At 33.6% G+C, this 22,013-nt stretch overlaps 1 protein-coding gene and 1 long non-coding RNA gene across 5 annotated transcripts; one reads left to right on the forward strand and one right to left on the reverse strand.

The window, feature by feature from the left end:
• Window positions 1-4,325: 4,325 nt before the first annotated feature.
• LOC129871091 (uncharacterized) lies at window positions 4,326-5,540 on the forward strand. The gene is made up of 3 exons (XR_008762184.1): window positions 4,326-4,760; window positions 4,850-4,941; window positions 5,034-5,540. It is a non-coding gene; the product is annotated as an uncharacterized LOC129871091 (long non-coding RNA).
• A 1,696-nt stretch (window positions 5,541-7,236) lies between these two features.
• LOC129870170 (NEDD8-activating enzyme E1 regulatory subunit AXR1-like) lies at window positions 7,237-21,270 on the reverse strand. 4 transcript variants are annotated; one of them, XM_055944814.1, is made up of 16 exons: window positions 21,189-21,270; window positions 17,577-17,749; window positions 17,325-17,488; window positions 16,230-16,340; window positions 15,860-15,939; window positions 14,370-14,520; window positions 14,175-14,268; window positions 12,647-12,735; window positions 11,769-11,842; window positions 11,513-11,675; window positions 10,427-10,512; window positions 10,212-10,253; window positions 8,374-8,457; window positions 8,104-8,284; window positions 7,894-7,992; window positions 7,237-7,620 (listed from the first exon to the last, which is right to left on the reverse strand). In XM_055944814.1, exons 1-15 carry the CDS (start codon window positions 21,224-21,226, stop codon window positions 7,909-7,911), a joined length of 1,614 nt encoding a protein of 537 aa, XP_055800789.1. In that variant the 5' UTR covers window positions 21,227-21,270; the 3' UTR covers window positions 7,237-7,620; window positions 7,894-7,908. The 4 variants fall into 4 exon arrangements, with proteins under 4 accessions (XP_055800789.1, XP_055800790.1, XP_055800791.1 ...); XM_055944815.1 differs by lacking the exon at window positions 10,212-10,253; XM_055944816.1 differs by lacking the exons at window positions 7,237-7,620; window positions 7,894-7,992 and having other exon boundaries at window positions 8,127-8,284; window positions 8,374-8,489.
• Window positions 21,271-22,013: the final 743 nt, after the last annotated feature.

The following is a 22,013-nucleotide window of genomic DNA, read 5'->3' on the forward strand; positions in this document are numbered from 1 at the left end:
CTTGTAAAAAATCCCATAATCTAGTCTCAAAAATCACTAAAAACGGAGTTCAAATGATCAAGATAAAATCTTCCAAAATTCCACACAATTTCAATAAGTAAAATGGCCAAAATAGTAGCTAGATTTGTAAATTTACCTCACACGAAGCCTCCCCACAAGATTCTGAGTTCACCAGCGGATTCTCCACAAAATTCTCTTGAACTTAGACCCTTGAATCATCAAAATTGGATTTATATAGACCAAAAAATAAATTCTCAAAATTCTTCAAACATTAATTTCGAAAATAGTAAGGGTAGCTGCTATAACGCAAATCTTACCTCAAACAGAGAGTACCCAGCAATTCCCAACACACCAATGCGTAGCCACGAACTTTTCAAACACACTGGGCTTCGAATCACCCAAAATGGAGCTCTAGAACTCAAGTTATGAAGTTTTAAAGTTGAGAGAAAAAACCAAAACAAACGGACTGCCTTGAACCAACTTTTTTGCTGCAATATTTGATTTTGGAAAAGTCCAAAATCTCTGACGGAGTGCTCGAAATTCATTCGAAATCCAATAAAAATAAACCAGATATGTTACCCCACTAAATTAGATATTCCGTACTCAATGGAACATTTGAAATTATCATACGAGGTCATTTTAATAAAAAGTAAATCTCACATTTAAGTGTCATTTTAAGCCAAATTCCATAACAGGCATCGAGATTAGATCGGAAGCCTCGAAAAGCGAACGAAGGATCATTCTAAACTAAAATCGATATTTCAGAACTAACCGCGTTGTCAGAATTTTCATCTGAGAGTGTTTTCCAAGAATGTTGGGTAAAATCAACCATAGGCTAACTTTCAAAGTTTAAAGAGCCAAATGGCGCCCCAAACTCGTATTGATTGCCTCGATACTTGTGTCAACCATGCTTCTAGCATAATTTGGTTATTTTGGAGCTGATCAAACTATTAGAATTTGAATTCGAGATCTCCTTGACTCAAAACTCGAAAAGTAGCAACTAAACCAACTTAGGCCTTCAAAATACCAAAACGAGCTCGGGACCTCTAAAAATTCAACCAACATTTCTTCTATAATAAAAACCATCCCCCGAATCCAACGGAGTCGTTAGAATTCCATTTCGAGTATCAAAACTCCAATCGTTGACCAAAGTCAAATCTTGACCTAAAATTTCTCAAATTCTTAACTCAATACCTCAAATCTTGGTTACAACTCCAAAACTGATTCCATAAACTCTTATAGGCCAATTTCGACATTCCGGAGCTTCTGAAATTGATGGAATTCCATTCCAAGATCTGTAGCTTCGATTGACCCCAAATACCACTTTTGAACACTTAAAGCTTATGAAAACTCAAAATTTCCAAAGATTTAACTTTTCGTAGAATTTTCTAAAAACCAACACCCAGTACCAATCAGAAACGACTCGGGACAACTATAGGGAGGGGTAAAATGGTCATTTTACAAAATTCCAAAAATGACCTTCAGGGTCATTACAACAGTGATCAAAAATGATTTGCCTAAACAACTGAATACCTTCTTCACCTATTGATGATTTGAAATCATCAGTAAAATTAGTGGTATATGTAGTGTCAAAACTCAAAGAATGGGATGGGATCTTTTTGATGACATACTTCAGACCCTGCATTGACAGAACAAATGAATAACTACGACTTGTACCTGATACATTGTATATCTGACTTTCTGAAAATATAACATAACATGATATATTAGAATATATCATACAAAGTGAATTTATGTATAAGGTGCATGACCAATAAGTAAACATATAGAGCTTGTGTATATTAATATGAGACACTTTGTTTTGCCCTTATGTATCAAGAATAATAGAAAAGGCATAAATTAATGTATCATGAACAACGCAAAAATAGTAAAACCTTATGTATCATGATTAGTACATGATGTATCATGACCATTATAAAAAGCAGTATACTTTATGTATCAATAACATAATAACAAAGCCCATATCAGAACTTTATGTATCATCATACGAAATGTTTATCAACATTAATAGAAACAAAAATAAGATATTTGATACATTTAGACCATATTCAAATAAAGACTAAATGTACCATTGCGGACTTTAAGAATGATACATTGAAATGTATTCGAAAAATTGATATTTAAAATAAAAATAACAATAAAGAATAGAAGAACTCATACCTTTGGAAGATTAGATCGTGTTGTAATACCTTGAATCTTTTTCTCTACTTCTTGGGGTGCCTGTTGCACTGGAAATTTTTAATTTCGCACGTAATTTATCCATAACTACGGGATTGTTACGATGTTTGGATCTAATCTCGATGTAACCTTCCCAAGATGAATCAGAGCCAGGAGAAACGAGTACTCCTTGATGTTGGTTTAACTGAGTAAGGCCAATACTAAAAGATGGACCGAAATCCATATGTATCAAGTAATGTCGATGAAAACTAAGAAAATTTTAAAAATAAAATCAAAGAAAAAATTACAGTAAAGAAAAGATGAAATTGAATGAGAATGGAGAAATTGTATTGCCTTTTTTAGAAGTTTGAATTTGAAAAGAAGATGAACTAAAATTGAAAAAATGAAACTGCTTCCCTAATGGCTTGAAATTAGGCAAAAAATTAGGATAGTTGTGAAGGAGTAAGGGGATGTATCTGATAGTTGGAGAGAAAAAGAATAAAAGAGGATTTTTGATATTTTTATAAATAGTAGGGAATAATAATAAATATAGATATATAAGGTGTGTAGTTAAGTAATTTTTCCTTAACATAAACACAACTGGGCCTCAATTGGCTACTGATATAGATTTCTTTTAATTTTTTGTACCTCAGCTTCATTCGAACTCATATCGAAAAAAAATATGAATAACAATACAAATATTAGATAAATAACCAAGCTATAATTTCAAAAAAATTATGAAATATAATGACATTTTTTTTTTGTAGCAATTACACAATATACATACACATACACATGGATACAATTGATATCCACCTGATACAATTTTTCCGCTAGATACAATATAATTATTATACTACGCTTCATAATTATGCTCTAAACTATGACCTATTTTTGCGATTCTCTTTATTAAATGATTTATTAAAAAACTAGCAAAATAAATTAAGCACCGCTAATGATTAAACCAACTACAAATTCCGTGCTTATGATGAATATAATATTAGGGCTTGATAATAAAAAGGATTTGATTCAAGGATTCACATAGTTTACACTTTAATTCCAAAAGCAAGCCAAATTAATAATTAGGAGCATTACATGGAGTATTATTTAAATTTAATTATTCACACTCCATTTAATTAGAAGTGATGGAATGGATAAGATTCCTCACCCTTAATTAGAAATTTTGAATTCGAGCTCAGAAATGAAGAAACTATAGGTAAATAGCGTTTTTCCTCAAACAGATCCTACGCAACGTGAATCTAAAATAATTGAATCAGTAAATTTTGAATACTAGATAATTATTGAAAAAAGAAGCTTGAAATTATTACATAGTTCATCAACCTAATTTTTGTGTCCATTAATTTGGTGATATTGACAATATTTTGATAAGTTCCTATAACCCAATTGATGATGCTTAATGGCAAGAAAGATTATTAGTCTTGTATTTGAAAACGATAATTAACAAAACAATGATAGTAATTGAAGGGGATTTTAAAGTAGGATCATGGAACTTACTCACTCCAATTTTTTTAATTATTTACTTTTTTCTCGGAGATTTTAAGAGAAGTTCATAAAAAAAAATTCTAATTCATGAGTAAACCCCTTACAATCAGGGGCGGAGCCAACATGGTGTTAGGGAGTTCGGATCGATGAAAAATTACATTAATTATAAATAATTAAAATTATTTTTTATGTGTATACAATAGATGTCGAACCTTTTTCGACTTTCGTGTATTTATTTTTTTATATTTTAAATCCTCTTATTGAAAATCTTGACTATGCCACGGCTTAAAATAGTGCATCACATATCTCCATATGGATATGCAACTAACTACTTAGCTGTAATTTGTCAATCATGGACTAATCATAAACAAAAACTTATAGAAGAAACAAAATAAAGTCAAGCTCAACAAGTCACCTTCAAAGTAAGATTTTTAATTACAACTACATAACAATATTCTCTATATTCCATTAATTTAATTCGTCTTTCTTTTTTCTTTTTTAATCTGCATGTTAATTTTTTGGAAACTTAAAATATCCCCTACATTTTATATTCCCAATCACACTTTTAATAAGATACGTTTCCTTTTGACTTTTCAATTACCTTTTACTTTTGAATATCAATGGCAAGAAAATAGCATAATCGAAGCTTTAGTTCTTTGATAAAATTCTTAAGTTTCTACATTTTCCTTCGCTTTCATCTCAAAATTCCTTGCCCATTTATCTTAATTTCAATCAATATTTGTAGAATTTTCATGGAGAAGACACCACGAAAAAATCTTAGGCTCAATATTTCAAGAATCAACATCAATAGCCCAATTCAATGTTCTCGACCAAGTTATGAAATTCATGCTTTCACTCAATTTCCTATTAAAGAAATTCAAAAGGTTGTTGAAATTAGTTCGACCAAAATCAAGATTAACTCTACCATTGTTACACCAAAACAAACAAAACGAAAGGGTAAAGAAAAAGTTATTTCAACTTCACTACCGAATGATAGTGATTTTGAGGACAAAATTCCAATAGCCAAAAGGATCCGGGTGAATATACCATCGACATCAACAATCAAAGCAAGATCGAAGGTATTCAATCATTTTATTTCTATTTATAATATGTTTTTGTTCCACTTTTGAAACTGCTTTTTATATTAATTTATCTTTTTTTTATGTAGAAATCTTGTTATGTTAATATGAAAAAAGTCCTAATTTAAAAGGAATTAAATGTGTTAAAAAAAAAAGGACAAAATTGACACTACCATTCAAGGTACCTTACTTTTTTGATTCTATATACTAATTTTTTGTTCAAACAATATAAATTGTATTGTAATTGCTAATATCTAGTTAATTCTTTTTTAGCCTAAGAAGAAACAATCACATTGGTGAGTGTACACCAATGTGAATGTTTTTGATGAGACAAACGAGCGTTTATCCAGATTCAACATGCTACATTTATTTATGGACTCTCCATTTGGATATTTGCTTGATTTGCTAAAAATGAAGATCCAACCTCGAGTAATCAGAAGCTTGATTTATGCTGAGACTATTAATGATCGTGATGATATGTTCTTCATTTTGGTATTAGAGAATTTCGAATCATAACTGATTTCAAATGATATTGATTTTGTTTTCGATCTCGACACACCATCAATTCCAGCAATAAAATGCTTAAGGCTGATTTGATTAGAGTTTGGAAGCAAGAGGGTTTGATTACGTTTGAAGATCTGTTTAGTATGACAATGATTTATTTAGTTAGTACATACATTCTTTCCTTTCCGCCAAAGCTATCATACGTTCCTAAAGCTCATTTTGATTTGGTGGAATCTAAATTGTCATTTTTTGAGCTGAGAAAATTGATTTCTTGATGACCCAAGTTATGTTAAGTTCTCTGGTTTATTGGTGGTTTCTATGTTGTTGAATTATGTTAAAACTTTAATTATTATAACACCACAATTGAATCAAACTAGTAGCACATTTTTCACAATATACACGTCATTACTATGATAAATAGTACATACAAAAAAAAGGTTTATACTAGGCTACAGAGTTGGTTTTGTTATATTATGAAAATATGCCAAGATTAGCATAACTTGGGTATTGATTATGACGTTGATATTAGTTTATGCAAAAACTTTAAATATTATTACACCATAATTGAATCAAACTATCAGCATATTTTTCAAAATAATCACTGCATTACTCCAAACTATGATGAAAAGCACATACGTAAAAAGGTTTATGCTAGATTGTAGAGTTGGTTTTTGTTATATTATGAAAACATACCAATATTAACACCATTTTATACTCATAATTTTCACTTGATTGTGTATCATCAATGCGATTATTTTGTGTTCATGGCAAATTAATTACCAACTATTACAATTGTTACCATAACAAATTGTCATGTAAAAATTCATTTAAAACTATTATTTTTACTAGATCAGACATCAACAAAATAAAATTATACATCAATGATATTATAAACATATACCAATTGAGAGATTGTTACCGTAAAATCAAAAAACTTGTTACCACCAACTAGATTTCAATTAACGTTTAGAAAATATACATCAACGATACTATTACAATATTATTACGATTACCTCCACTAGATTATCCGGATTTTTTTCGAACCATAATATTGCCAATCGAATTGCATATTATGCTTTAATTTTTACCAAAAAACTTAACGAGGATTAATGAGACCTCATATAAAAAATCATCATAAAAACCATTCCACTATCAAAAAAAATAATAAAATAAAATGATTCATTGATAATATCTGTCGTATCCCATCTTCCACGTATTGAATTAGAATAGATATGTTGTTAGTTTCAGCCATACAAGCAATAAGAAAAATAATAGATTTTCGTATGGATATTAACGTGGTTTAGTCGTTTTAGGAGAGATAATCACTATATTAGTGGTTGAGATACTATATTAGTGGTTGAGATAATTATGGAAGTTGACAAATTGGATAAATTTAAGGTATTTAAATCTAACACAATAATTACTCCAACAATTTAATTCATCTGATAATTTTTTATTATATTTTTTTCGATTATTTTATTTTGGTAAAGATTCTATTGCAATGTTGGAAAAAAGTTAAACTATTGTCATTTAAGTGTTATTATTTTCTTTAAAATGTATATATACACTATATATAATATAGACAACTACTGTGAAAAATTGAAGGTGAGGGTAGGAATGTGAAGGAGTGGGGATGGAAGCTATGGAGGTGGAGATGAAAATGAAGTGTATTGAAAGACGAAATGAGACAATCAATTTAAAATACTATTTGTGAAACTTTTTTTTCCTACTTTCACTAGTATTTTTTTTCCAGTTTTATAAAACTTGTTTCATAGGGAAAAAATATTATTTATAACATTTTGATCAATCAAACATGAAAATATTTAAAAGCATTTTATGAAAACACCTGTTAACTAAGATTAAAATGATTTATCGAGTGTAAACAACTGTTAGGATAAGTATTTATCTTATTAGCACTTAATATTTTGTACTAATTTTATTAATTTTAAGATAGATGGTAATAAAGTTGAGGTGACGATGTGCATTAATTAAGTTAAATTATAACAATTGATGTAAAGTCACATGTCATGTACTTAATGTAAGACACTGGGCGTGAAAAAAAATCCCCCGTCTTTTGGTGATGTAACAAAGTTAGAATAGTTCTAAATTTTAGAATGACGACATACCATACATCTCTTTCTAAAACTGATTATATCATATATCTCACGGAGCAGAGCCTGGGCGCTTGTTTGTGTACAAATTTAGAAATGTACTCTTTGTTAAAAACTGATCCTAAATTTCCTGCAAATCAAGGAAGTATGACAAACTTTCCTTTTCGCAATACTCCTGTAGAACTCATCTGAAGATTGAAAACTGAAACCCCACATAAACTGAGTTCATCCCTGAAAAATGCAATCTGCCAAGGGGAGTGAAAGCAAAAAAAAAAAACTATCAGGCCCAGTGAACCTAAGAAAACTGTGTAAAGGTGAACGAAAGAACAAAACAACAACATATCCAGTATAGTCCCACAAGTAGGGTCTGGGAAAATAGAGTGTACGCAGACCTTACCCCTACCTTGGCAGGTAGAGAGGTTGTTCCGATAGACCCTTGGCGCAAAGAAAGCAAAAACACAATGAAGACATGAGCAATAGCAACAGGAGGATAGTAAAAGGTGAAAGAAAGAACATGCCTGTAAATTCAGAGACTACAGCAACAACAGTTGAGACTTGTGATCTATGCCATTAAAGATGAAAGTTCCAGACATGGGAATGAATTGTCTAGTGATGAGCTGCATAATAGAACTTACATTACTGCTCCAATCAAATATGGCTGTATATCCACTGAGTAGAAGTTTCGAATAAAAAACACGATTCAAGATCAAAAATTGAAGGAGACAAACCTTGATCACTTCTTGTGATGCGATTCCTCCAACAAAGGCAGCTACAACATGAAGCTCTGAAGCACCATACCGACACATCTCATTAATAAGGTCCTCTGATACTGCGGAGGCATTGCAACCAAGGTCATTGAGTAGGCCAACAGCTGTAGTTTTCAGCCGGGATATATCCTCATCCATCTCACTATCAAGAAATTCTTAAGGTCAGGCGGACATAAACTAACTTTTCCTTAAAAAATGGAATTGTATGGACGAGAAAGCATCAGTCCTTACCCATCAAATTGTCCAGGAAATTTGTTATAGTTTGCAGCAAACCGGTCAGCTGCTCGAAGAAGAATATAAAGACCCGCAGCAGTACTGCCATAAAAAAGGGAGTATGCAAAAGCTCCCTAATGAAAGACTATTTATGCAAAATAACTAATGGTTGAAAGATCAACAACCGACTATGAATTCAAATGCAAAAATATTAACAGTTCAGAAAAAAGAAGTTTTTGAGCACCCATTCAGAGTACAGAATATCTTTAAGAAGGTCAAACTCTCCTTAAGCTTCATTTTTTTTATTGTTAAAAGTATTGTATTAACTCAGCAACAAGTTTTTATCTTCGCATTTCTAGTAGGGATAGAATGGTGTCTTGCCGTGCATCAGTTTAGGGTGGTCGTAGATCTAGACATGCCTTTATAGTTGTGTTGTTATTGCCTTTGATTATCACATTACTTTGCTATAGTTATTGTTCTTATCTTGTAAATTTGCATCGCTTTTCGTTTTTTGGCCATTATGCTATATATATTGTTTTTCTCTCTTACTTGGGACTGTGACTTTGAGCCGAGGGTCTTTCGGAAACAGCCCATCTCCATGAGGTAGTGGTAAGGTCTGCGTACATCCTACCTTCCCCAGACTCCACTTGTGGGATTTCACTAGGTATGTTGTTGTTGCATTTCTTTAAACCCCCCCCCCCCCCCCCGCCCTCCCCCCTACATTTACATGCCAAAGATGATCCACTGATAGAAAGACAACTGAGAGATACATCAGACAGCAACTGTTAACACAAAAATCCAGTTTACACCATCCCAACAGATAAATTGCTTCAAAGGGTGAGTGTTCATCGTTATTTCCACTCAGCATTAAATACTATGATTCTAGCCAGTGTTTCTATGCTTCCACATTCAATTTTCACCTTCATCTTGATAAGCAATTCAAACAAGCTTGGACAATATTACGTCGCTAATTTTTCAAACATTTGATACCCAAAGACCAGAAAATGATTGACTGTCAAATATGTTTTTGGCTGAAAAATATATGGCAGTAGGGACAGCTCCCGTCAAACCTTCTGAATGACTAAATGGCTGCAGTTCCAGGTCTATCAAAAGAAATATTAAAGTACTTTCTCTTTTATTTTCCTTTTTCCCAGTTAACCATCTATTTACCGTTTCCTCAGTACAAGATGCCATTGCAAATATTAAGAAATAGCACACAGGTGCACCATCAGCATAGCTACTATCTTAAAGAACTAGAAAATACAATGATCTTCAAAAGAAATTTAAAACGAAGTGTAAAGGAACCAAAAAAATTAGAACAAAGTAAATATCCAGAAGCAACTCCATCCTAATGCTTGCTCAATAATATGTAGCTATCCAATCAAAAAGACTTATGTAGTATGAATCACCAACTTCTCATTCTCAAACCTTCTTGTTTATTCCGACCAAGCCAGTACTAACGCTTTGATTAGCATCACTAGGGAATTTAATCCTAATTACTTATTATTTACCTTTATGCTCCACTTCTCTTGTTCAACAAAAGGTGAGCATCACTTGAAAAGTTAGTAGTTTTCAATCAAACCCTGATTAGCTGATAACATAGAGGCATCTGGACTAATTAGTGCCTTCATCAAGTCCAGCACAGACACCTTAAAAAGAGAGATCCTTCACTAAAAGAACTTGAAACACTCCTACTTCAACAGAAAATGTCTTAATAACCTAAATTATGTCTTCTAAATCTATTTTTCAAAATTTGGAAGTTCATCTGTTACTTCACTAGAAGCCCTTGGGAAAAGGATTTACAAAAAGAATATCCACCATGAAATGGCAGGGCGCTTTAGCTGGGATAGACTTACTTTTCAGGAAGTACTTTAAGAGTGTTGGCTTCTTGCAAAGTCCTGTTATTTGGTATCACGAAACAATCAAAGTATCATAAAAGGATCATGTTGGTCCAAAGAGCTTAAATTATCCCAAGAAGCCCTTCCCACTTCAATTTATATCACATATGATGTTTCCAAATCGAGGCCATTCGACCACATCAATCCATATTCCTATGTAAGCAATTACATACCCATAATCTTCATCTGTCAGATACTTCTGTAACTCTGGTTGGACAGGAGAGTTGTACTCGTCCTCAACGAGCCGATATCTGCAAACCTAACATAATGTATAGACAAAATTTCAATAACAGGAAACTAAAACATCCAGCCAGAAATAATGATGTTAAATGGGGTTTGCTGACAGCTAATGGTGAAAATTGTTGTCATCCTAAGAAAAGATGCACCGTCATGTCAGCAGTCTCTTCAAAATTTGGTTCCAACAGTCATGATCTTGAAATTAACATAAAGCATCACTACCATAGTATCTTATCACTAACATAACAACAAATTCAACCACCAAATCATGTTTGGTGAAGCATATAGTTTTTGATGCCATTGAGGATTTTCAAACAACTGGCTGAATCAAATAGGGGAGCAAGACCAGGAAATATGTGTCAAGCTGGCATCCTTCTGCCTGACAGGATCCCCCCACCTGCAGCCGTAGTGAAGCACTTACAAGGCATGTGCTAAGCAAGATCGTTTAATAATTTAGGGCCTTTTCTGGAATGCTCCTTAGAATGAACCCAAATTTAACTACTTGCAGAAAGGGGGTTGGAGACAAGAAGAGCTTTGAGAAAGGTGACAAACAGACAGGATTATAAACTCATACCAAAAAAACAGCAGGCTTCAGAGGAGTCCCTTTCATCAGGGTCAAATAGATTTATATTCCCTCTGTTTCAATTTATGTGTCCTCAGTTTCAAAAAGAATTCCATCTTTCTATATTTATTAAATTTTTAATTCCAATTTTACCCGTAATGCATCTCCCTTACAGCAATGACGTGGCAGCTTTAACACCACAAGATTCAAAGGGTGTTGGTATGTTATACACACATTTAGTTTAAGACCATAAAATTCAAAAATCTTTTTACATACTTCAACTGCATATATCCAAACTCAGACACATAAAATGAAACCGAGAGAGTACATGGTTTATATAGCAAGAAATATGTTGTGTTCCAATTTGTCAAACAGGAAGTAGATTCACGCAGCACAAAGAAGTAATTCTAGATGGATGAACTTTCAAACTAAAGGAACAGAAAACATGAAATGCCCTTACAGCAAGTTTCCTTGCATTTCTACAAAAGCTCTGTATATTCGCCTTGGAGATGCTGGCTGGATCCCTACTGATTTTCTTGAGTAAATTCTTGACCCTTTGCTCCATAACAAGAAAATCAGCCTCGGCCTTGGCTTGGTAGGTTTTTTGCAGGTTTACGTACAATCTGCAATAGAATCAACAGTCCAAGCATCAGTGAACTAACTCCATAAATTTTAACAAAAATTCAATATGTTGTGAAGAAACTCAAACCACTAACTCAGTTGATGATGTCATATCTGGTATCGACCCCTCAAGAGGCGTCTCACCACCACCTTCATTAGCTATGAACTCCTAGAGTGCAAGAAAATATATCAATCAAGGGAATTTAAGCAGGTTGTCTGGTAAGGGCTACTAAGGAAAATGTACTTGCTGAAAGGAAAAAGAACGAACGTTTAAACCAAGATGAAGAGAGACACGGTGCTAGTTTTATGTGGATACCAATAGAATAATGCATATACAAATTAGCATATAAAACAATTAAAAGAATGACATGCACATAAGGAAGATTATTTTTCACAGAATCTCAAATTAGATCCCAAATTAAACTACACTTGACTAATCCATCTAGGAACTCAAATTTTCTTGTGCAAATGAGGAATAGCAACAAAGACACAGAGATCTGAAGGACCATCGCACTATAGAGGATAAAGCCAGAGCCTTAGGCCAATAGATTGTTGCCACATTACTCAGATGAAGAACTTGGCAAGAGCTCTTCTCTCCATCCCCTGCCTTCCCCCTTCCTCTTTTGAAAGGAAAATATACACAAGTAAGATTTAAAGGATGAAACTAAAACATGTACAAGCAACCTCACAAGAGAAGAACCAGTGGAACTGGTACTTCCAATCTTTACAATCAACTAAAAAGCCATCAAATGTATGGACTAATTAAAATGTCTATTTGTTATTTAGAGCTAAAGAAATGAGCAAGAATAAGAAAACATCAGCAATGTAAAATCATGTTTTAGTGGACCTATCAACTCGACAATTCTTCTTTTAATCAGGTTAAATCAACTAACGAAGCTGCAATAATTCCAGAAATTGTTTTCCAACTTCTTTCCTGTGTATGCATGGTTTTTTAAAAGAAAATGCAAGTTACCTTCAGGGCTGCTACCATCACCCAATAATCAGATGAATTGGAATCAACTTCTGTACAGCTGTCATCAATAATCTTCTGTAAGTTTGGACCTAGTATACAAAAGAGAAAAGTCAATTACACATTTCCGATCTCATCGTCCAGTTCCAAATTAAGATTCCACCAAACTAAATTGAAACCAATATAATATCAAGTTTCCAGAAAGAATTCTTTACTCCATGAGTATTCTTTTTTTGTTTGATGAACTAAGATCTACAGTCACTATCATACACTTACAAGTTTAGAAAAGAAAGTCTTTAACCCAACTCTAGACCTTCTTAATCTCTAGGATATTTATCAATTTAAAGACTTTTACCACAGAGTTATCCTCTTGCATTGAAGCATTTAGCCAATCAATTCAAAAAAAATAAAAGACTAAGAATAAATGTCTGTCAAGGCGTATAAAGTTGCAACTGCATGTTACCCTAATTAGTCCTCTAGTTAGCAATAAAGAGAAACAAGATGATGAATACATAAAAACCATTATAAATTCATAAACCATCTCCATGCAGCCAAATCTAAGCACATCCTGTATATTGGTGTTTAGCAAAGGCTCTCCAATTTATTTATTTTTTGAGTGGTAGAAGAGCCTCCAGAAGTACAAAGACAGAAGGTTTATTTTTAAATTTAGTAACATCGTAATTGATTATGCTAAATGCCACATCGACAATACACCAAAAGCATGTTTCTCAGTAAATTGAAGATGTCCCTACCTCAACAATCTTGAGAACTATTGGCAATCATTCTCATCAACTAAAGAAAAGGACAACCAGAAGCAGTCAAGAAATAGTTTGGAAACAAAACAATGTAAAAAATCTTTTCAAATTTCGAGGAAGAAACCAGACAATCAAATAAACAGCTGCCAAATATCACATGCAACTCTAGATTTACACACACAATTAGGTGAATATATTCATTCAATAGGCAAAGACAACTTTCCCAATTATTTAAAAGAATGGGAACCAAAAGATGAAAGATGTGAAACAGCTTCCCCAGAAATTGGGAGTTTTTGACATATAAGAACGAAAATTCATCATCTACTAAAACTTCAAATCTGGTTATTAGGCAACCCTCAACTTGATGTTGCACGCATTTCAATGTAGCTTCCTACAGATTATAGAGATTTCACAGAAGAAAATATTCAAATTAATTGTCTTTTGCTATGAAACTTTTGAGATCTCAGGGAAGCTGTATAAGATTGTGCCAATAACATCAAGTTGAAGGTTGCCTAAAGCAATATTTGAAAACATAAATCAGTTATGGATGTTAATAGATGGACTGATGAGAGATCTTGTTCTTAATGCAGGTGCAATGACAGTCAAACGAAACTGCTTCCCAGATTAAGCACTCCACACAAAACAGGGTTTGAACCGTTAAGAATCCATCCCAAAGACTCAACAAAATATAAGAAATCACTACTAATATTATTAGACAAGATGGAAAAAACTAGTATGAGTTTCTGATACAGCACACAATTCACAGATATACTTACCAATCCCTTGTGGAGAAAAGACCTTGTATGATGCTTCCATGGCTTCTTTATAGTTTTCTTCATCCATCGTGATCATCTTGGATTTAATCAAATCCTGAGACATTTAATAAATTGACCAAATCACCTTTAGATGGACCAAAATAGAACGATTAAGGATGAAAACTCAAGAAGGATTTGACAAATATATTTTTCAACCTTGAATTGCTTTTTCTCTTCTCTGGTAGAAGGAAGCTTTCCACCATGAGTATTTGCCCATTCCTCTGCCATCTTAACAAGGATAATAATATATGGTGTGTGTTTATGTACTACAGCATCAGTTGTGTTTAAATCAATTGTCTCTGCAAACCTGTGGTCGTAAGTATGAATGAAATCAGCCCCTTTCCTTATATCTTTCCTCATTTTAATGAGGAAAATGTATTTGTTAAAAAGGAGAAACAGTGAAAGCTCTAAGTACAGGACGAACCCAGTAGAAAGACGCCCACATCAATGAAATCCCAATCCCCAACAAAGATATATCTAAATGCATCACTGGTATGAGGTATGGCTTTACACCAAGAGATGCTTTTAAAAAAATATCAAAACCCACAAATAACCTACCAAGTTTGCAAATTTTGTGTTACTGTTACAGTGTTACTTATATGCAACACACTGCTAGCAGAGATGGTTCACAAATCTTACAATGTCTACCATTACCAAAATCTTAATCCTCAGCAGCATATATGCATACTAGGAAATGACAAGCCTCCTGAAAAATACAGAATAAGTTATACCACTCTTCCTTAGCAAAGAAAGAAGGCAAAAACAAATGCATCTGATTATTTCTCATCTTATACAACCCCTCAATGCTTTGAAACTTCTAAGGTCATCCGAACATTAGTAAGCTGTTAATGATACTTGGATTATGACTAGACAACTGAATTCTGCAACTTTTTAGGAGCCTTATTTCCAATAAAAGAAGCCAGGCAAGGAAGATATTGACAGAGAGAGTGAACAGAATCTAGTTGAATGTAGCTTCTGAAAAAGAAAAAATTTAATTGATCTCAAATTAAAAAAAAAGAAACAGAGACATTCCAAAAGGTAGACAAAGTTAAACTGCTCACAGAAGCCAAATGAAGAAGAGGGTCATTCATTTCTCCAAACATAACAGCATGTAATCTCTATATGAAGACACGCTGCAAAATGAGTGCTCCACCAAAGAACCACAACCATTTTCCTATCCATTTGGGAAAGCTAAAACACGAGCCTGAATGTTATTTCAAGATGTAACGGATCTGGATCGACTCTTACGGCACTTCTAGATGCAATTAAATTTCAGCTTAAATAGAGGATTCCACCGTGGGAATAAGGGTGATAATCTACAACAACCCTTCTGACATAATCATGTCCTTCAGACAGGGTCGCAACTCGAAAAGATGTAAAGAACAGTTGAGACATAATGGAAGCCTATTTTATGCTCCGACAAGAATATGGTGGGAGCATCCGCAATTTAGAAGTAAGGGATGATGTTATAGTCTATACTCCCTGGCATATGCTCCACAAGGGTATTTGTTACCCATCAAAAAAAAAACACAAGGGTGTGGGTGTTTGTGTAATAAATAAGAGATATTGTAAAGTAGACAGATTAGTATCCATTGTAGAACTATGACATATCATGACACAGAGGAAAGCACAAGAAAACAGCCGACCTCCGAAGTTCTGGCCATGCGTCATTAAGCCGTAGATCGTCTAGGAAATGGTCAGGCTTTGATTCAATTACTGTATGTTCCTGCAGATAGAAGAGAAAAAAAATGATTAACACAAATGATATCACATTTGGTAAGAGATCTATCAAAAAAACACATTGTAACTTCTTTGTTCATTCAGTGTTTCACTCTATCCCTATGGCTTCGTGGTTTTCTTTTACTACAACAGTAGTTCCTCGTTTTACAATGAAATAGATCCTCACAAAATCCATGCCAATCATAGTCACTTGGTTTGGACCCACAGTTCTCTATCAATATGGGATTTCATAGTTACATTAGTCCTGAAATAGCAAATAAGCAGTATTAAGATTACCTTCACACAGATCCTGACAAGACCCATGAGGCCATATGATCGTGCAAATATCAAAATAATATTTCCCTCCCGACAGATTCTATCCAATTTCACCATGGAATCTTCAACCAACTGATATAGAACAGACATAAGCATAAGACGAAATTGTCAGAAATTCCACTGCACTGCTATCTGCTGATAGACAATTAGCCATGTTATGCATTTAAATACTCAGTTGAGATAGATGGCAAAGGAAACAGATTGTTCTTTTGTTTGAATCTTTGTGTATTTCTATTTATTTTTTTCATTTTTATTTATTTATTTTGGAGGGGCTTGTCTTGCTTCACCAATTAAAGAGTGGATAAGCTGCTGCTCCTAGTTATGCAGATACCAAAACTAATTGTTTGCTCTTTCAAATCAACACAGCCCTACCTCTTTTGAGAAGGAGATAAAAGACAAATATCATTTAGCCAACATAATTTTGTGAATTGATCGACATACTACAGAGACACTTAAAAATCTACATACTACACAGTAGATAAGAAGTGTGTGAAATGATTGTAGCTCATAAATTGCAAGTCAAGAGGCATAGAGACTCTTCAAATTGACATGCTACACAGTAGATAAAAGTGTCTGGAATTCCTCCAGTTATAAAAATAAGGCAGAATACATAAATAGTCAAGCATGAAACTGTAACTGAAGTTCCCTCAAAATATATACGGAAAAAATGATACAGTTGGGTGTGTGTATACTAAATAGACTTTATGAGGGAATATGTATATTGGACAATGTAAGATTGAAGACAAAATTCTCAAAATTTATTTTGTATGCATGAAAAAATAAGACAAGAAGATGGGATACTACTGTATGAACACTAACACATATGATATTTGCCTGATGGGAGAGAATATCTAATTTAACAATTTTATGATGTAGAATTACCAAGAAATGTGGTACAATATAAAGCCAACATGTTCAAGAACTTTCTTTTACCATATGCAGGTAAGCAGGAGTTTTATGATGACAAAAATTAAGTTAAAGAAAAGTGGGAATGCAGAATCATGCCAAGATCAAATTGTTGTTATGAGGAGTACAAGATAATTTGCGTCTCCAGACCTGTGTAGCGATGACCAAGGTAAACTGAGAAAAGAATGATGGATTAGTCTCAATTAGTTCCTCCGGATGTTCTTCTATAAACTTGGCTTTAACAGCATCATTCAACTCCTGAAGAAATGCACACACGCACTCTGCCTTCGACTGTCCAACACTTGATTCATCAACTACCATAAATACAAGAGAAAAATAAGAATATGGAGAAGCCAAGGCTTTTTAAAACTGTAGATGCATACGCACAACAACGTAACATACCAATAAAATTATTTCCAAGATCACCCACTTCAACCTTAGAACCATCAACAACAGTGATGCTTCCCACCCCACCAAGAACAAGATTTTTCAAAGTTTCAGAACCAGTTGGACCACAGTTAAGCAAGCAGATACTGGCTTTCTCCAGTGCAGCTTGTCCTTTCTCACCCCATATCCTGCAAAACAGCTTCAGTATTATCTCTACCCCATCCTAGAAATTTAATTGTCAAACATGTCAATGCAGAGGAATGGTGTATTTCAAGTTGGAATATGCAAACATCCATGAATACCCATAATAGCCATATGTATTAAAAAAAAATATTTGAGGCCATATGGTATAGAACTTATCTCTGTCTCTGCCTATGTATAACTATTATCTGAAAGTTGTGAACATTAAAGTTACATATGTGCTTGAAATTCATAATTTGATCAAGTTAACTTGGGTCAAAAAGTAAAGTCTGTGACAAAGTTATCATTGTTGCATCAGATATCTCATCAGGCATTCCATGAGATAGCATTGCAAGAAAATTTACAATGGTCATCGAGAACCACGAATCATCATCTTTTCTAACACTAGACTAACTCAGAGGGGTTAGAATAGGAATAATCATCCCTGATCCATTCCTGATTGGACTTTTCTAATACAAAAAGAGGCACACATAAAAGCAACACAAACGTATCTGGATACACACAAGGAAGATCTATTTGATGGCTACTCACAACTGAAATTTCAAATAGAAATAAAATTAATCTTTTCCAGAATTTACAGGTCATTCAACTTTGGCCAAATGAGAACCAAATATCAGGGTCATTAAAGTCAGCAGTACCTCATTAGTCATCTATGAGACAAAATTTTCCAAAATGAAATTTCCATCAAAGCTTAATCATATAACATTTTCACATCTCTAACCAAGAAGGAGAGGCTTCCTGTAACACCCCGTACTGTCTAACTTAGATTATTCCGAGAACCAAGAGAAAATTTGTGAAAAGTGGAACTGGGGAGCAAGTCCGTGTCGCGGACTTGGGCATGTATTTTTGTCCAGGTAAAATTTTGAGACAGTAAAGTGCGCGATGTCTCCACGTTGCGGAGAAGAAAAATTTTGAAAAATAAATCTGGGGACCAGGTCCGCAACGCAGACCTAGATGTTATTTTTTGCCCGACATCTGTTTTAATGAGGAGCATTTCGGTCTTTTCCCCACCTTTTCCCAACTTAACCCACTACATTTTGGGACCAAAATCCGTCCCTTATCAGTACCGTAGGGGTATTTCCTCGCATTAACACTTAGATTAATTGAGAGCAAAAATTGGAAAAGAGAAAAGGGCTAGGGTTCAAGCGTTCAACTTTCATTCTTCGAGTTCGATTGTTCTTCGATTTCCAGGTATGTAAGGCTACCATAATGTGAATTGAGTTCGTTCATGTTCCATACATCTTCATTGAGTCGAGTTGAGTTTGAGTTTCGAGTTTCCATGAATTGAGTTCTTGAGTTATTTATAAATTCTATTGAGTTCTTGTGTATAATTACATGTGTATTGATGATGTCTATGAGTTGAGTATTTGAGGTATACATTCATGTCTTCATTCACATGAATCCTAATTGAGATTTCATTTTTATTTTATGCATTAATGGAGTTTTTAAAGCATGATTTGTGAACGTTTTGAATGAGAATGAGTTGAGTCTGAAAGATTCTTAAACTTCTATTATTTTGAACATGAGTATTTTGAGTGTAAATGATTGTTTGAGATAGAGTTTTGAGGAAATACCAATGAGTTTGAAAGCATGTTTTAAATGAAAGAATGGATGATTGAGATGAGATTTGAGTTTGATGAGAGTCCAAAAAGACTAAATGAGATGATTTGAATAAATTGGTCTGGATAAGCATATGAGCACATTGAGTCTTTTGGAAGTAGTATTGAGCACCGATTTGAGTAAGAATAAATAAAAACTCAAATCCCATAAACTATGTAGCCAGCACAGGATAGAGGTTATGTCTCTCTAGTCCCAAAAAGAGGACTTTGATTGATTGTGGATCCAATGAGGTTGATCATTCCTTATCCTGGGAAGGTATTGGGCGGCTGGCAACGGCAGTGCAAAGCGTTTATCATCACTAGCTCATAAGTGATGGTTGTCGGTTAGAGAAACTCCCTAAAATTGAATGGTTTGATTTGGTTGAGTTGTATATCATTGAGTCTATTTTCAAAGCACTGTTTATTTTTAAACTTGTATGCTTATTGAGTTGAGTCGATTTCAAAGTTGAGTCCCTTGAGTTGAGCTGCATGACGTATTTTTCTTTCAACTATTTTACATACTCATACATTTCATGTACTGACGTCATTCGAACTGCATCATTTTATGATGCAGATAAAGGTGCTAGAGATCCTCAACAAACGCTTCGTTGAAGATCACTCCATCCCAGCTTTTGGTCAGACCTCCTTACTTTCGGAGGATCCTTTCATTCTAGTTGATCTCTTTTATTAGATTAGTTCTTTTGAGGTAGCCGTAGGCCTATCCTTATACCTTCTTATAATGAGTTTCGATGCTTCATAGATAGTGACAAAGTAGAGTTGATGTTTTCATTTGGAACTCGTTTTGAAAAAACAAACTATTCTTATGATATTGAGTTGGTTTGATCTGTTTATTTAGAACTATTCATTTATTCATCTATTGAATTATTAGCCCACTTGATGTTTCCTTTGATTTATCTAAGTCTTCCGCTGATTGATTAAATGAGTGATCAAACCAAATAGTTCGCTTGGGGCCAGCAATGGTCTCTGAGTGCCGGTCACGCTTAGGGTACCCTCTCGAGGCGTGACACTTCGTCGCAAAAATCCTTTATTCCAACAAGAAAAAGTTTCTTTGTATCCAAATGTATAAACAAGAAGCCCTCTAAGACTCCTTCAAGAGAAATCCCACTAAGTGGGATCTAGGGAGGGTACAATGTAAGCAAACATTATCACTACCTCAAGGAGGTTCTAGGAAATTAATGAAAGTAGGAAAAACAAACTCCATAAGTGACATTCCACGTTCACTGTTGTTCTGTCACCCACTCAATGCCCCCACCACCCGCCACCCCTATTTCCCACCTCATCCCACTCTCACAGTGTTTTGCTAAATTACATATAAATACTCTTAAAATAATACTTTTTTTTGGCTTACTCAACAAACACTAGAATATAAGTTTTAAAAAAAAAAAACTTACCTTCATACCAAACACACCCTAACCTTGAATCCTTTTCCTTAAAAGCCCATGTCAGCACACTAAAATAATCATCTTTTTTTCACAAACAATTCATCTCATTCCCTTTTCCCCTTAAATACCAGTCTTGTTCACCACTCAAAACTTAAAAAAACAAACTTTATTCCATAAAACACAAATTTACACACTATTGAAATGGAACGACCCTAAATATACCCAACCTCAACTAGCTTGGGACTGAATAGCATTCAATTGATATTTAATTTCACACAAACGTAGCATATCACATAAAAGAGATGCCCTTTTCTCATTTCTGCTATAAATTTTGAATTTAATCCAACATATATTCAAAAGCTACAGGTCTACAGTGATTGGGACTAGTAATGGAGTTCATAAAGAGGGCAGAAAACAGAATCCACCTGAGTTGACGATCGTATTTGACTTTGGGTTCCGCCATTGTTATGTATATGAGAAAATACTCGAGCTTGTTTTATACGCAAAAATGAGAGTGAGATATAGAAAGAGTTCAGAAGATTATGGGCCGGGTCAGTTTAGTTTGGGCCTCATGGGCCTTGACCAGGTGTGGACATCAAATGACACTAGCTTGGAAAATATTTAAATAGACATTATTTCATTCCCATATATTTTTATAACACATTTTCTACATTATTTTAATTCTTTTACAACCTTCTACATCAATTGCACACCATATTATAATATATTTCTATATATGCTGAACCAATTATATACCACCGTATTTGTATCTATTTCTATATAACCATTACATTTATCACTACTACATTAATTCGTGGTTCATTCTTTATTACGTTACTACATGTTAATACGTCATACCTTTTAACTTAACTTATGTGCATATTGTTTTTATTACTTATTTCTTATAATGTATTTTTATTTTATGAAGATAAATAAATTCTTCAGTCTTAAATTGGATCCAAGATGAGTAATGGAAATATGTGTCTTTTGGATAGTACCACAACTCATACAATATTAAAAAAAAATCTGTCATTTAATTATGAAAAAGGCATATCTCAATATAATATCTGATAGTAGAAAAATGATTGAACGATCTGAAAAAAATGGCCTTATTACTACCTGGAGGAACGATTTGGTAATTGATAATGCATTATATTGTAGTAAGTCTCAAAGAAACTTGTTAAGTTTCAAGGTTATTCGTCAAAATAACTATCATATTAAAACTTCAAATGAAGAAAAGGTTGAATACC

The sequence above is a fragment of the Solanum dulcamara genome, chromosome 10 (genome assembly GCF_947179165.1).
Source record: "Solanum dulcamara chromosome 10, daSolDulc1.2, whole genome shotgun sequence".
Taxonomy (NCBI): domain Eukaryota; kingdom Viridiplantae; phylum Streptophyta; class Magnoliopsida; order Solanales; family Solanaceae; genus Solanum; species Solanum dulcamara.

Bases quoted from the DNA above. Each gene is read 5' to 3' on its own strand.
- LOC129870170 (XM_055944814.1), bottom strand. From the start codon at position 21,226: ATGGCGGAACCCAAAGTCAAATACGATCGTCAACTCAG. The intron at 11,843-12,646 runs GTAACTTGCATT...CTTGCACTCTAG, and splicing joins TGATGGTAGCAGCCCTGAAG to GAGTTCATAGCTAATGAAGG. The intron at 8,458-10,211 runs GTAAGTCTATCC...TTTTTATGGCAG, and splicing joins CTTAAAGTACTTCCTGAAAA to TACTGCTGCGGGTCTTTATA.